Genomic DNA, 16,862 nt, shown 5'->3' with positions numbered 1-16,862 from the left:
GTAAAGGCACTCTGGTTTATGGTCTTGCCAATATGGCGCAGCGTATGCGTAAGGTAGCATTTCAGAAGGCTGAGAACACTCAAAGCAATTAGTGTGCTAGCATTAGATATTGTGTGCAGCATTACATATTTGCTTTTGCTAGGGCAACTAAGAGGGGTGGATATAGAAAGACAGTTACAACCTGTTTCCACAAAGGACACTCAGATTCATTAGCAATTTCCTGCAAGAGAGCTAAGGCTTTTCCAGATTACTAGAATATGGGTACCTGATTTTAGATAACAAGAACTCATACACCAGAGGTCAGTGTTACACATACCCTGCTTTTCATCAAAACTGTTAAAATGCGTGACCCCCTAAACCTGCACAAAATTCCGGGAGTGTCTTGACTGGGCACTGTCGCTGTTCCTCTCATAAGGTGCTCTCTAGGTACCTGTCTCCCAGTTCTGTATGCACTGCCTGAGGTAACTTCAGCATGCTTTCCCAACATGAATGGTCGCAACTTCTATGAGCAGTGTTGTACCTACTGAAAGCAATATGAAATGCTATGCCTTGACAGGTTATGTTGATATCCTCCTTAAGACCGTAGAGAGATGTTCCTTGCTCCCTTTATTCCAAACCGCACTATCAGACACAAGTCCACTTGCCACCAAGCTGATGAATATTGCCTCAAGTCAGGGTAATCAAGGGAATTAATCACTGAGGCTCATTAAAGCTGTTTTCTATGGGGATCTGATCCAGGACTGAGCCGTGAGTAGCCCCGTGAAAGCACCAGGGTTTCTTCGAATTTAAATGTGCCAGCTTTTGTTTTCCTCACCCTCCTTCTTTTTATGTAGTAGCTGATTACTGTAGAGTTGTACTGCTTTGGAGATTGAAGATGTGGAGATGATGTAAGAGGTGGAACTAGGCTTTACGCAAGATGAGGCAAAGTGTGACTATGTACAAATCTTCTCAGAATGTTTATGTATCATTCACATAAAGAGAGGATAGGCATTCCCAGCTTTCGTGGACAGCGACGCCTTGCGCCCTCTCGCGACCATTGAGTGAAACTTGCCGCCAAGACAATAGAAAAGTGCCGTAGCAGCTGTTCTATCCAAGGTATCGTAATATTCCCGAGGATACACGTTCAGACATCTATTCTAAGCTTATACAAACGAAAAATATCGCTATACATGAAATACATTTGGTTCCCCAGACATCCCGCTTCTCGGACCGTGAATACATGGGATGTATGGGGATTTTCACGCAGGAAACGATTTCATCGCTTAATATCTCTGGTAATGTATGATGCACTGTAATATTCCCGTGGATATGCGTTGTAGGCTACCTCGAGATTCAACATTTAGAAGAACTGCCAGAGTCACTCAATCGTCTGCGGTTCCCCTGCACGATAAACTTGGCCCAAATGCCAAAATTCGGAATCAGTCAAAGTGGCTTCTCCGCGTTGCAGCGGTGTCTAGCAGTGAAGTTACCTTTACGCGTCATTTAAACTTTTCTCTGCTTATTTAGAATTAGTAACTGCTTTTGACCTCATTTCTTGAGTTAGATATAATTTTGAGAGGATGGTTGGTACATTATGCGCCCGCGGGTGGAACACGAATTTTGAAGCGTTATCTCTTGTCATATTAATTATTAAGATGTCGCTGTTCGATGAATTCGTTTGTGTTAACGTATTTGAGAAAATTTTAGCAGTATACTTTTTGTTTATCACCAATTGCCGTTCGGTTTTAAGAACATCTGACAACACAACAGTGCATGTTCACGTAATTATGTTGCACACACTGATAATAACTTCCCAAAGCATTCCCAGAAGTGCGGGACACAGCTTCTTAAAGTTGGCTTGACCGGCGTACTCGCTGCCCTCCATTGAAGCAATGCATCCCACCTGGTTTTGTTAGAATATCTGTTGACCATGACCTTTAGAAAGAAATGTCCACACATGGGTGTTGTTGTGAGAGGCCCTTCGATGGCGTACAAGTGGTATGGAAGCGCAAGAAGGTCGCAGTTTTGTTCCTGGAGGACTTATTTTCGCCGTGTTGGCTTCATGGCAGAATGCATTGGTGTGCTATTTTTCCCGTACTTGGCCAAAACAATGGGTTCTGCAGAAAATGCCCATGTCGAACATGAAAGGTGAAGTTGTCTGTTACGCTTTGCAACTGTGAGCCGCTCCAATGTTGTTCCCACGACCAAAGAAGTGTTGACAAGCTCAGTGTGGCCTGCGAAGCGTCTGTATCTTCATTCCTGAAGGAGAAGCGTATACGAAGGGGGGAGTCAAGTCCTGTAGATCACATAAACATGGTCAGTTCTTGCGCCTGAAACGAATCTGCTCAGATCAGACTGATTTTGTAAAACATGCTCAGCAAATGATATCTGATTTCCAAAAAAGAAACGAATCTGAAACGAATCTGCTCAGATCAGACTGATTTTGTAAAACATGCTCAGCAAATGGTATCTGATTTCCAAAAAAGAAATTACCCATTTGAACTCATCCATGACTCTGTTGCCAAATCAGCTAGCCTATCCAGGGAGTCCTTATTCACCCCGAAACGCAAAGAAGACTTAAGTAATGTAGATTTATCCACTACATATCATAAATCACTTGTCAATACCAATTCCATTCTTAGACGCCACCTCAATATATTACATGCTGACGAGCAATTAAAGGAAGTTTTTCCGACTCCCCCATTAGTAGCATTCCGTAGATCCAAAAATTTGCGCGACATCCTCACGTCATCATGCATCATGAAGCGCTCGCCGGGTTGTTATCCCTGTGGTAGTGCACGGTGCCAGACCTGTAAATTTATCGCGCCATCCACCATTGCCCGTTGCACTTTGGGTGACTTCTGTTTGAAAATTCGTCATTCACTCCACTGTAATTCACCCAATATTTGTTACTTGATATTCTGCTGCAAGTGCAATTCACAATACATCGGTACCTCCAACACAATGAGAAAAAGATTTTACGGCCACAAATTTGATATCCTAAATGCCCGCCAAACTCCTGTCGCCATTCATTTCAATCAACCTAATCACGATTTTGAAACTGATTTGAAAATTATATTGTTAGAATCTGGGTTCCGCACCGACATCAAACGTAAGAATAGGGAGTCCTACTTAATTTCGCAATTCAAGTGGTCTCACACCAAATGGTCTGAATCTTAGTCCTGGCTCGTTATATCCGCTTATGTAAATTTAATAGTTATATATCTCTATTTATCTGTGCACAATTCTTGAATCTTCGCTTCAGTCATCGTCTGGCTCTCCGTTAGATAATCCGTAACCTTCCCCTTTGTCCATTCTGGGCCACTCGTTTCCCATACTCCTGACCCCCCCTTCCGCGAAACTGGGTTGGCGAACCTTTTTGTTCACAATAACACCTTTTACTGTTCTTAAACGGTTAGAGGTCACTTATCCGTCTGCCCAGCTATTCATTGTACACAGACATGTGGCACCATATCTCCTTCCACTTCCCTTTCTTTGTACAGCAGTATGTTTAGTTGTGTATATGTCTATACTATATATACTTATGTGTGTCACCACTTCACTTTGTACCTGAGGAAGCGTGGACCTCCACGCGAAAGCTTGTACAAATTAAACTTAAACAAAAATCTTCAGTGTCGGTTTCTGTGTTTTCCTGAAGCAGACAGCAACGGGCGGTGTTGGCCCACTGGTGACGATTTTGGTTATAGCTTTCGAGGGCCGTGGTTCGATACGCGGCCTGCTTAGTGTTTTTTTTTTTTTAATTATCACTATATTCATGTATTTTCTATTTTTTATTTTTTTAGAGGGAGTTATGAGAGTAATGGCAGGGCGAGAGCGTCAGAGTTTTGGCTTATAATGCCGTACTGGCTCTATGTCATACTACATGCTGTTCGTTTTGACTTCCTTCACCGTTACAGGAATCCCCGTTTTGCACAGTGCCGCGCGTTTTTGTTATAATGTAGATTATTGTCAATCCTCTAACATCAATTTCGAACTTGTGGCTTAAACGTCCTTTGCTCTCTGTGAAGGAGCAACTCATCAAAGTTTCATTCGAGATCGATGTGACGACGGAACCAATTATGCGAGTCAACTTTGACGCGCTCTAATGGTAAAGGGAATTAAGATGAACAAACTACCACGCGTGTCTCTTGCAGTGTTAATACATGTCAATCAAATTTCGGACATGTGGCTTAAACTTGCTTTATTCCCCAACTCGCCAAATCTTTCGTTCGCAGCATTGCGCAAGGCCGTAATGTCCTTACGGGTTAACTAGTTCTAGGTACCAAAATAATGAATATGTTCAAAATACACGCGTGCTTATTGTCATATATACAAGGTACGTGACGTAAGCCCGACTAAATTTTATTAAATCCGCGATTGTCTTTTTTTTTCCGCCAAAGTCGTTGAATATATCTATTCCCAACGGGATCTACTCAATGGTGGTGGTGTATCAGTAAATAGCGCAGCCGTTAATTAACTTTCGTAATTAATCTTTGTAATTAATGAAAATACGTTGACTGCGTGATTGCAAAGATGTAGAGTACAACTCTGGAGGGTCTACCCCACAAGAACCGACACGACAGCGCCTTTTTGTGCTCTATTAAAAATGTGCGAGAATACAAAATAATTGGCCATTGTGCGGGTTTTGCGGCCAATTTCTCCTCTCCCTGTCTCGGTGCCACCCCTTCTCAACTGACATCAGGTTGTTCTTGAAATCATGGAACAGCCCGCTTTGTCCCCAGAAGTAAGCGTAAGGGGAATTAGTGATGCCATTTCTCAGTCTACGTTTTCATAAAACATGCCGTCTTTGATCTTCTTTCCGTCATTATCTCCTTTGGTCTGCTCAGCACCTTCCAAGGCAGTTCGCGATTTGATGTGACAACTGCCACGCAATAGAACTACCAATGTTCCACGGAGACAACAAAAATAAAGTTATTATTATTATTATTTACACGACGAAAGAAGTAACGGCTGCTGAGTGTGCGTCCCAAAGCGGTTGCGTCTTGGTCTCTCACGATGACAACATTCTGGGCTGGTGGATCAGTGATGCAGATGTCTATTCTAGCTTTTATGCTCCCTGGTTCGATCTGAGGGTCATGCCTTTCTTCTTTTTTATAAAGAGAGCTTTAAGATTACGGTAAGGCAAGATCATCACAATTTTTATCATGGATGGCCTATTATTAGGCAATATGACATAACATGACTAGTATATGTGAAAGGTAGACCACTTTTCATTGCATCCGAACCTACTGCAGTCGACCCGCGTTTATCCGGACGGCCTCGTTTCCTGTGAAAATGTCCGGATTCCGGGGGAACCGGATAAATGAAACACGAAAATCCAGAGTGATCCTAACAGGACATTCACAATTGACACATCTTTATTGACCTTTACACAGAAAACTATCCATTGTCATCTGTTTCATTCTAATACACGCATTCAGTTCTTGCAAACCTTTGCTAATGGCATTAACTTGCGAAATATTGTTTTGTTGCTCGGAAAATACTAGCGCCGTTCTCAGTGCCGCCCGCGGATTTTCTACCGTCACAGCTGGTGCCCCCCCCCCCCCATCCCCACTTTCATCATCAGATCCTTCTTGAACACAATCGGAAGCGACGACACCGACGGTGTCGTCATCTGTGATTGCAGCGCAGGGGTCCTCGTTGTGAACCTTCTCAGTCTGAAATGACCAGACTGCTCAGTGGATTACGTATTACGTATTTGTGTGTATCATGTATTTGTGTAACGTGCAAAGTCGGAAAGGGAGAAAATTCTTCATAGCAACACCCTATTTGTATCAGTAAAAAGAAGGCCACGACCAGGGTCCTCGACCTCCCTTGACTAGGTGGGTGTGGGCCAAGTGTCCTTCCCGGACAATGACCGGAAACCTGAAGCTGATTGTTGGGTAGTAGTCACTTCGGTTCCCTGGAATTCTACTCCGAGTCCGGAAGCTGAAGTCCGGATAAACGAGGGCGAAATACATGGGGAGAAATCTGTCCCCATGCTTTTTTGTCCAGATAGCGCAGGATCCGGATAAACGAAGTCCGGATAAACGCGGGTCGACTACATCGTTATAGGAAGTCTCCTCACGAAGAAATTATGAGTTGACCTTTCATGTCATCTACACTTCGCCCACCTTCGTTAACTTATATTCGGTTTTGCTCCATCTTTGTGCTATATTTTTGTTTTAGGAATAGCAAGCCGACCTTCGGTCAGGCTGAGCTTTCCGAAATAAACGTATATGCAATCCCCCTCTGCAGAGCGCCAAGGTGTTAACATTTCAGAACAACAGCAGACAGAGCACCCTTAACTGCCATCGTTACAACAGCAAGGCGCGTGGGGTCGAAATTCTTGTTTCTCTTTTTAAATTGTATTTGTTCACCCTTAACAATGTGCTCTCGTGCGCACTCACAGGGCTTCCCATGCATTTTAATCAAACTGTCATGCCAAGTCATGCACGTCCCACGGAGAATGCGGATTAAGCATTACAGTGCTTCCGACGGGTGAGAAAACTTGTACTTGAATCTGTGTTTTTCCTTACCGCTTCTCGCATATTATGAAGTGTCTTCATATGGGACTGCGATAACTATCGTTGCTTGCTAGTTGAAGTCTCTTATTTCAGGTTATCAATAGCAAGCGCATAAAAGCAGTTTTAGCAGACCGTTTGTAAGGTTATCATGCTTGTCGGTGCCAATTTGCAGTTATGTAAGACTCTGAATCTTATCCACTGGCAAGCCACGTTCAGGCAAGCCACGTTATGAACGGTTTGCTAAAATTTTCTACCTTGTTCGCCCCATTCCACAATAAAGCGAGTAGGACGCCCACAAAAATTCCAGCAGAATGGCGATTATCTGCGGGAAACATCACGGACGTTTGCGCGACTCTACTCTTGGTGCGGCGAAAGGAAACTTTGATATGACGTCCGTTGCTCCCTACCATCTTATCTCCACAGTTTTGCGATTGCACCTTTCTTCCTTCTTCTCGGTTTCTCGTACTTATTTGAGCAGGGTTTACCCAACACCTCCAAGATAAGGAGAAGGCCCGCGCCCTACGTCACTCAGGAAGGCCCGCTGTTACTATTGTGGATGCTGCTATGATGTAAATGAAAGAGCGAACGAGAACAAAGCTCGAAGCAGATCGCAAAGTATAGGAAAGGCCTCCATAGGTGACGTAAGCGCGCAACCTGACGCTATCTAGGAGCTGTTGGTTTACCAATCACTTTTTGTGTCGAACGTGACTCTGCTGCCACCTATATAGATGTTCTGAAAATAAGCACTCTTCCGCTTGTTTGTTTGTTTATTTTTATTTTTTAGGGGAGGGCGTTGGTAGCCGACAAGCCTTCTTGATGGTGTCGGGAAGAGACTGTAACACGCAAAATTTGGAATTAAGCATTGAAAGGTCCTCATGATAAGGCCGAGAACAGACTGAAGTGTATGATACAGTGATAACGGAGTAGCAAGGTACAAGTAACAAACTGAAGTGCAGTTACTGAATTCGTCTTGGTAGCCTATGGAGTATTTTTTTTTTTCATCATAATGTAGGGTAATTTCTGAGGTTTTTTTCCGACTCTGTCACACATACACAGGCACAGCCCCTTAGAAGTCGCCCCAGGACGCACGTTTCTCATCGTCGACGGCATCCCCATTTCCCACAGAGAGAACAAAAATGTATATTGACCAACCTTACGAGTGCCGGTCATCCCGTTCCACACGCTACGAGTAGCAGCCCAGAATTATGAGCAGCAGTACAGCAAAGAAAGGATTGTCAAAAGTTATCAGAACTGGTTATCACGTTTTCATTCTGCGTTAGGCAATTGCTGCTGATAGCCAGGCTCCGCGCGCGATATCTGATGTTCCCTTTCTCGTCTGCCCACGCCTCTTTCCATCTTCCTTCTTCCTCACCTCATACTTTTCTTTCAAGTTGGCTTTCCTGCATGTTCTTCTGCTATCAGGCAGGACCTGCATCAAAGGAGGTGTCCCTGAATTCTGGTCATGTGTTCCATCCTTTTCCGGTTTTGATATTTCTTTATTTATGACTATATCTGAAAGGCCCTCGCAGGCAATACATTAGGGGAGGACATCAACGTGGGTCACTTAACAATTACGGAAGTTACAAGGAACATACATATTTGGAAGACAGACTCTGTTTTTCGTTCATCAGTCTTGCTCAAGAAATTGTTCACTGTAGCAGTGGTACACACACGAAAGGAGTGCGCAAGACTCATTAAAAAGGACTAGTGTTGTGTTTCAACACAACATATTGAACTCATGAACCATGCATCATCCTGAGAGCTATAAATCATCCTAAATACAGATGCTGAATTATTTTAAATGCGATAGACGAGCTGTGCGAAGAGGTACCTCCAGTTAGGATCTTGGGTACTTGAAGCGTGTGGCATTTTCTGTGGTCATCCCAGCTTCACTGCACAGGCTGGGATGACCATGCTCTTGTTTTTCCCAAGCTTGTGCCATACTCACCTTGCAAACTGGCGATACGCAGTGTATCTGCATCGTCTACACAGATGTACATAAAATATAGTTTAGGCAAATAGGTAAACGGTTACAGTACAGTGTGTGTGCAGTGTCATTTCTACATGTACCTGAGAGCAACTGCAGTTTACCTGCCCACACAATGTACATTACTACACATGCTGTGTACTTTTAGAAACCAACATTGTTTTACTTTTCAATGAATCGACTATCAAGAACACCCAATGTCGCTAACAACCTACTCTAAAACCTTATTCACAGGGCAAGACATAAAAACGTGACTCAGGACACAGCACACTGACAAGTACAAAATTGCCTATATTGCTTTTCTACAGTTCAGAGTTGTGTACTGTATAGTCGTTTTATGTGCTGCGCCCTGTACTGGAGTTTTTAACGACTTTAATATAGGACCAAACCAGTTTTGGGCGCCCAACATCGTTCGACAAGGACACATGTGACTTACTTGTGAATATATTTGAATTTGAATTTGTGAATATGAAGGCATTTCTGGACACCATCGGACTTCGATCGTTATTGTAAAGGGGCTCGTTATTTTATTCCCCCCATTCCACCAAGCACTGGGGTAGAGTATCGCCTGTTGCGATGAAACTCCCCACTCTCCAAGGCCGAAAATAAAGTTGTTGTTTTATTCGCTCATAGGTTCGCGCTGCCCACGGAGTTCAATATGCGACCTTCAGGACAGTCATATTGAAGCATAGAAGTTGGAAATCTTCGTGGGTTGTAATCCACTCATGCTGCAGTCATTCGGCAGTGTTTTAGAGTTCCTTGCAGCACAAGAATTTGATCTCCTTCGGCATTATGACACACCAGCCACACCGGCACCATGAGCAGCAAGTGCGCATTAAATATCAGAACACGAAATTTCAGAGAACGTTTACATGTTCGATCACAGTGTGCGTTAAAAAGCTCATTGTTTACCTGAAGACAGGCGACTTGCTGTTTGCTTCATCTGTGACCGATGTTCGTAGAGCTCTAACTTCGTCTCGCATTCGCGCCATCGGCGACGTTTCGAAAGCCTACCGAGCTGTTCAGCACGCAGGATTTTTTTCTCGATCGCAGAAAGGTCAGAAAGAAGTTCCGGGCTCGAAGTCTCCGCATTTCTTCCTTTCGACGTCCACAACTTTCTCACAGGGACTACATGTTCTGACGCCACAACTGGTCGCTGACGCGTGTGAAGCGCTCTAATGGATACGTCGTTAACATCCAACAATTACCGCAGAGGATATACGCTCGTACATCGTTGGCACCAGTAAACATCTCGCAGTCCCACTGCAGCCCGCTACTGTAAACAACAGCCGCTATCTTGCTTCGCGGTGTCAATCGGTCGTGACCGCCGAATACAACGAAACGACTCAGCACCCGTGGAAGCGGCAGATATCGAGCCAGCGCGTAAGCCTCAGGTCCATACAGGGTTCAAAAGACTGACCTCCTACGACTTTCCTCCGTGATTACATTTGCTTCGAAGTAGAGATTCGTGCGTTCTAGCAGTACCAGGCGTCGGGCGTGTTCGGATCGAACGGCTTGATGTGTCCCAGGTACGTTGCCGTTGCTCCAACGCCCTGCGACGAGGAATCTCCAGCGGCATTAATGGCCATCGTCGATTGTGGTAGTAACTGCGTATCCCATCCTCGTCGCCAATTGAAGTGGTGCAGCCCGTATATAACTGTGTGTTGTACAGCGATACCCCAGCGCTTCCCGTCAGTGTGCAACCTGTCTGACCGTTCTCACCGCACAGTAGTAGTAGTCACGTTCTCTCCCTTTTGTGTCAGGGTGGACTTTGGCACTCCACCTTCACAGGAGTCGTGTCATTGCCTCAGGGACAAAAATAAACGAACAAAAAAAAAAACTCGAAAAGATGCTTTTGTCTTGGTTCTTTTCTCTTGTTGTTTTCACTGCTTGCACTCCTTGCTGCGCTTCTTGCGCCTTCTCCATTCCAGTAGGCGGCGCATCGTGGTTTCCACTTCCGTCATTTCCGCTCTTCTGGGCACTGCTGGCTCTGCGTCGTGCGTCATGGCGTGGTTGTGATGGGTCCTGAGTATTGTGCTGGAGTTCGCTGTCGGTGTTGCTCTTGGAGTAGCCTTTGGCCTCTGTCGTGATGCCGAGGGCATCGACGATGTTGCAGTTCCTTTTGCCTCCGGGCAACCTCTCACGTACTAGGACTACGTAGGACTACGTGGGTGATGTCCTCAGCTGGCGACCCGCATATTTTGCACGCTGTGTCTATTTCCCCGAACAGGTCAAATTTCCTCCTTTGTGCCATCAGCGAGCCAGTGCGGGCCTGGAAGAGTAAAGCACTCGCTTGGTCTCCTCTGTTAGCAGTTTGCTACGCGGGGCTTCTTTTTAAGTGTCCTGTACGTCCCGAGGCTTGGTCATTTTTCCATGTTTTGTCTCCATTTCTCCAAAGGCGTTTCGTCCACCTGTATCTTGACTGTTTTTTCCCCATTCTTTTACTGTTTTCGTGTGATGTCGGTCGGTTCCTTTCCTGTATGTTAAGTCTAGGGTTGACATCTTTCGGATCCATCGTGCTTTGAACTTTTGGTTCTGAGGTGCAGTCTTCTAGCATAGTTTTGTTGGGGCAAGAACCTGAGTCTCCCCGAATACTGCAACTGGGATCTGGCCTCTCTCTGGGTGAAGGTTGACCAGCCTATTTCTCCAGTTATATGTTGGCCGAAATGCCTTTGCCTCCTAAGCACCACCTCCCCAGTTCGAGTTGGTGCTTTTCCGCTGTTTTCCAGAACGTTTGGGTTGGTGCCAGTACATCACTTCCATATGTGACGGCGGGCACTGCCATAGTTTTCCATAGTAGTCGAGCTATTGTGTATCTATTAAAGCTCTGTCTTGCTGTATTCCATGTTAAGCCTTTTAGTTTACTTGATTTTCCTAGTAACTGCTCTTCGTGTAAGATCAGGATGTTTTTTTCTTCTGAGATGTTTATGCCCAAGTATTTGTATTGGCCGGTTTTTGAAATTTATTTCCCCTGGATGCAGAAAAGGGGGTTGCGATTTTTGGCTGCACCGAACCCCATCCGCGCCGATTTGTCCATGCTGAAAGTCAGTGAGTCTATTTCAGCTACACAGTATTTTATGCTATAAGGCGTGATATTCAATCAGCGACAGTATTCTATTCAGGAAGTAAGAACCGCTGCCATTGAATTGAAGCTGAACCACTGTGCGGCCACAGGGAGTAAAATGCAAAGCGTTCTAATTCTTGGACATAAACGAAAACGATCTAAGCGTGTCGCACTCCTCCGCAGGCAACTCAAGGTCAAACTCAATTGCTCAGGCGTGCTGCACCTGTGTAGTGCTATTTTGTGTCCGAAGTAACTTGGAAGTAACTCGTTCTTTTTTTATCTCGTGCACATCCCTAATTATTTTTCCAGAGTAAAACCTATTTTTAGAAATTGAGTTACATCCTCTTGGTGGACAACCCGTATAAGTAAGACGCTTCGCAGGGCGACCTCACATAGTTACGCTGGGACGGTACTGCAAGAAGAACCCACCTGGACTTGTACAGTTCATTATCTACAGCTTTGTGTCGGTGCGTCATCCGTTCCCTTCCATACATGCTCCACTTTAATGGCAGCAAAGAAAGCTTGTTTGTTTATCCCCTGCAAAAGGCGACCAAACCCTCATCTAGGCAGGATTATAAAAAACGCGTCAAATAAAACCTGTTGCAACAGTGAGATTCCACTGAGTCGAAGCTGCAGAGATATCTGACACATTCGCGCTGCTTTGTGATTCCAGCAGGCATCAATTTTCCAACAGCTCCAATGTCATGCCAGTAGAGGGCCAAGTTGTCTAGTATATCTTTCAAAACTTGTGAATATACGAAATATTTTCGTTTGGGTAACTTGTGCTAAGGATGCTAGTGTTATTTTTTTTGCGGACCTGCAAAACGAAATTTCAACACGCTGTCAGAATTGCGGTCCCCCTTCGTGTGGACCCAAGCGGCTTCATACTGGTAATGTGCATTGTGTAACGTTCTGTTAGCATAATGGATATTGACTAATGTTTTTTTTTTGTTTTTTTTCTAATGCCAAGCTAGGGGAATTCTGAGCTGTCGATGAGCACCCTGTCCATACACTATTAGTACACTGTGTGTAAAATTTGTTCCATGATTTATATGCAAGTTTCGTGCGCTCCCCAATTCCATCTGTAAAGCCCTGAGGTAAAATACAGGGTGGGTGCTATCAAAGGTGAGTCATATTTTCGTGCAAGACGTGATACGTCCTTGACGCGGTACCTCCTTGAGGCACATACTTCCTCTGCCTCAGAGTAAAGAATTTATGCCAGAGAAACCTACGGAAAAAAAAAGTGCTTACCAAGCACTGTGTAACAGAATAAATACGACCACGCAAACATTCGTCTGCATCCTTCGGTATCGCATAGGAACTACATGAAGACGAAAGTTTGCATGACTGTGTTTATTTTTTTACCCAGTATCTGGTAACCATGATATTTTCGTATGGCAGCGGAAGTCTGTCCGTAAATAGGTATGGCGTCACGCGCGAACATGTGAGTGACCTTTTATAGCACCCACCTGTAAGTTACTGGCGAGACCGCCCAAAGTCAGCCTAGAGTATGTATTGCTCAACAGGTGTACAGTGAGGGGGGAAACAGCTCGCAAATAATGCGAGTAAGGTATACGTACTTATTTCACTCATGATCCGTGGTGCACTTTCCGTGTACGGTGGGAGTACAGCATGTGTGGCCAGCTTACAGAGGGTAAGCTTACCTATTGTGAAAACTGTATGTTAGTTCTGTTGGTGTCGATTTATAACTCCAAGCGGGTTAAACGCACAGACGACGAATACGAAGATGCTCCCAGCAGCGCACCGGTGTTTTTCCGCTGAGCCGCTGCGAGCAAACGAGACGTCGATCTTTCATGACACACTATACGAACGAGATTCCGCAATCCAGCCTGGAAAACGTCGACAGCGGGAACCTGAAGCGATTGTTTTCCGAGTGCGGTGATCGGTTCCTTCGCAGAGATTCCGTGTGACCGTAAGTGTGTGTGGAACAGCTCACTCATCAGCTCACTCATCGCTGTTCGGAACGCTGTTACTCGCAACCGGCTCCGAGTAACAGACACTCGGCAATACCGAGGGTGGAGAAACAACAACTGTAGTGTGAAATGAATATTAAGTGTGAAGACATTTTTCTTTTTTCGTTGAGTTTAATAACAGGCATTTGCAGCTACTTTCTCTGGAAGACATCCTCTAGAGTTATTCTATGGAGTAGCTTTTGAGACTATGGGCCAATAGAAACTGCTATTTGTATGGCGAGTAACCTTTGTGAACTTCCCTCTGTGAAAAGTCTCAGAGAGGTGAGACAATGAATTTGTTTAGCGCTTCTGCTGGGGGGGGGGGGGGTAGATGATGCACAAAAGCTAGCGTGATTATTATTCCACATAAAAAAACACAAAAAAGAAAAAAACTGAAACAAAACGTTCCAATGCGGAAGTAAGACTGCTACAGTGATTTTCTGTACATAACAAAAACCGTTCAACTAACACTCTCGCTTTTGTTTTTGCTTTTTTCTGTTTCAGATGGGACGGTCCTGGTTGACGGCCTCTTTCGAGGTAGGATAATTTGCTAAGCAACAGTAATTTTGACGTGCTAAACATTTTTCATGAGTTGTAACTTGTAGCAGCTAAGTAAGGAACTGAAACGCTTTGCAGATAACGAACGCGATATCATCAACACACACCACGAAGCCGATATTCCAATAAAGAGTTGGAAAATCGGCGCCGCCGTGTCTTTCTCTCTCTACCCTTGTGCTGTACTTGCGCCGCGAAACTTTTAGGTTATGTACCAACTACCTGGAGTATCTACATCAGTTAGGTAACGATTCCTGCTTTCCACACGAATGCCTGAGGCAAAGCACCATTACGTCGCGTGCGATTATCTGGTCATTATGGTACTATAATTTACCAGTGGGCACGCAACGCCTTTCAGAAGGGTGGCATGGCGAAATAATAATAATAATTGGTGGCTCTACTTCGCGAGACAACTGTGATTATGAGTGACGCCGCAGTGGTGGGGTGTGTGGATTAATTTTGCCCACCTGCGGGTTCTTTAACATGTGCCGAAATCCCGACACAAGGCGCCCCGTATTTAATGCCCTTCTCGGAAGACGGAGTGTGTGAGCAACTTGCGCCAAGTTGCCACCGTCCTCACCGGATTAGAACTCGCGATCTTGGGATCAGCAGCCGGCAGGCCACCGACTCATGCCGAATTCCACGGTTCAGAGTGCGCATATTTAAAATTCAATTGGAAATTCCAAGTCAGCAATCTGGTGCCGAAAGATGGAAGTCACTGAAAAGGTTAGTCAGCTGTAGGACTCGAACCCACATCTTCTGGATTACCGACCCAGGGCTCAACCAATTGAGCTAAGCTAACACACCTCCCCAGCGACTTCCAAGGGTGCGTCATCTGACGGAACAAATCAACCACTCTCTCTCACTTATCCCCCTTTCACTCTTACATTTTTCTCACGCATACACACATTCATGCGACGGGATCGACGCGAGCGGCATCATGTAGGCGGTAGGATGTATGGAAATATCGGCATCCAAAATTCCGAATATTAACAGTGAACGTTTCGCAGAAAATACCAGAGCAATATGCTGAAAAATGTATATAAGATACAGTACTAAATACACTAATGAAAACGTATTTGCAAAATATGAAAATACCTCAAAATGTATTTATTAACAATATTTTGAAGTATAGTAATTCAAATACGTACATCACTGCTTCAAAGGTGCATCGGTAGGGAGCCACAACGACAACCGTGAGCGATGTCTGCCAGTTTTGGCATTCCCACTTCGCCTCCAGCGATAGCTCGCTTGGCTCGTTAGCTGTCGTTATACTTGGCAGCAATTAAACCATCTAGTGGTTGTGGTGGTGGTGCTGGTGGTGCTGGTGAAAGGGCGCGCCGTTGTCGGCCTCACAGAGGTGGGCAACGTCACGAATGTTCCTGGGAAGACTACTAAGGGATCTGCGTCGATATGTCTGAACGCGTCTGGGGAAAACCCAAGAAAACCCAGACAGCACAGCCGGCACCAGGATTCCAGCCCGGGTACCTCCCAGTCTCGGCAAGTTAAACCATCTAGGAGCCACACGCCGCGCTCTCAGCCAATTGCGCAGTAGGAGGTGGTTCACGTGGAATCCGCTTGTTTTGAAAGCAGACGACGACAAGGCGTTGACGATACAGAAGAAGTCTAGTCACTCCTTGATGAACGCGCGATTAACAGAAAATGATGTCGTAGTTCATGATCGAGCACCATTTTTTCATTGGGCATTTTCATTCAGTGGGAATTTTTTCACCACCCTACACACATTTTTTCAAACCCAATTAGACAAGCAAATGTAGTGGGCAGAATTAGTCGCGATATTAAATTACAGCGAAGAAGCTGCCATGGAGTTGACAAATATAAGCTTTAGGCAGCCCTTTGTGTAGGATGCTGATAATCTGTACATTGGTGATAGTGAAGTGTAGCATCCGCAGCGAAGCAGTTTCAGGAAAGACGTCTCGTTTGATTCAAACGTAGTGTCGCACGGTGTAAACACCGGCGCCAGCCGTGTCGAGGCAAATGTCCTCACGATATTTGCCCTCACCTCAATTTGCGCCGCAGATGTTTTTCCTCACGTCACCTCATTTTTAGGGGTAATTCCTTGCTCACCTCACCTCACCTCAGTTTTTTAGAATCTTTTTGCACCTCACCTCACGATAAACCTGAAAAAAATTCATCACCTCACCTCGCCTCGATCTCCTTTTCAAATTATTTTTATCACCTCACCTTTTCTGAAAAATGTTCCTTACCTCACCTCAAACTTATCTCTAAAATATATTCACCTCATCTCACTTCAACCTACTATCATAATTGTTTGCCCGCCCCGGTCTCACCGCCACAGATGCTTCGCCTTACTAACACGGAATCAAAAAAAGTATTAAGAGCGGGTAGGTGTATTAGAGCACTGCACGGGCCCGGGCTTACCCGAAAGCCCCAGCCCACGGGCCGGGCCGAGCCGGGCTTGTCGTTTTTTAGGCGAGCCTGGGCCGGGCTCGGGTTTCAGCCACCGGGCCTGGGCCGGGTACGGGCTTGACAACGCCAGCCATTGTCGGGCATGTACGCGAACATATCTCACGAGACTGGACAGCTGAATTTTCACGTTACCTTTTTTTCACCCATTGGGTATGGGATATCAGGTATTCTCATCTGAGAACTATCACTTTTTTACATGTGAGCATGCTTATTTCGGGAATGGGTCTGGATTTCACGCATGCACTCACACACATTTGGGGACGATTGGTGTGGCGGGCGCGCTGAGGGTCCTGCACGAGCATCAGTTAGGTTAGGTGTTGGGACAT

At 45.2% G+C, this 16,862-nt stretch overlaps 1 protein-coding gene across 2 annotated transcripts in view; it reads left to right on the top strand.

Annotated features, from left to right (window-relative positions):
- LOC135396041 (uncharacterized) overlaps positions 1-16,862 on the top strand; it is a 534,032-nt gene that overhangs the window by 251,396 nt on the left and 265,774 nt on the right. For both annotated transcript variants that reach the window (XM_064627099.1, XM_064627098.1), the window contains exon 10: positions 14,035-14,067. In XM_064627099.1, the coding sequence (XP_064483169.1) occupies positions 14,035-14,067 (33 nt within the window). The remainder of the gene's footprint in view (positions 1-14,034; positions 14,068-16,862) is intronic.

Source organism: Ornithodoros turicata, chromosome 5 (assembly GCF_037126465.1).
Source record: "Ornithodoros turicata isolate Travis chromosome 5, ASM3712646v1, whole genome shotgun sequence".
In the NCBI taxonomy this organism is placed as follows: domain Eukaryota; kingdom Metazoa; phylum Arthropoda; class Arachnida; order Ixodida; family Argasidae; genus Ornithodoros; species Ornithodoros turicata.
This window is presented reverse-complemented; position numbering and strand designations above follow the sequence as displayed.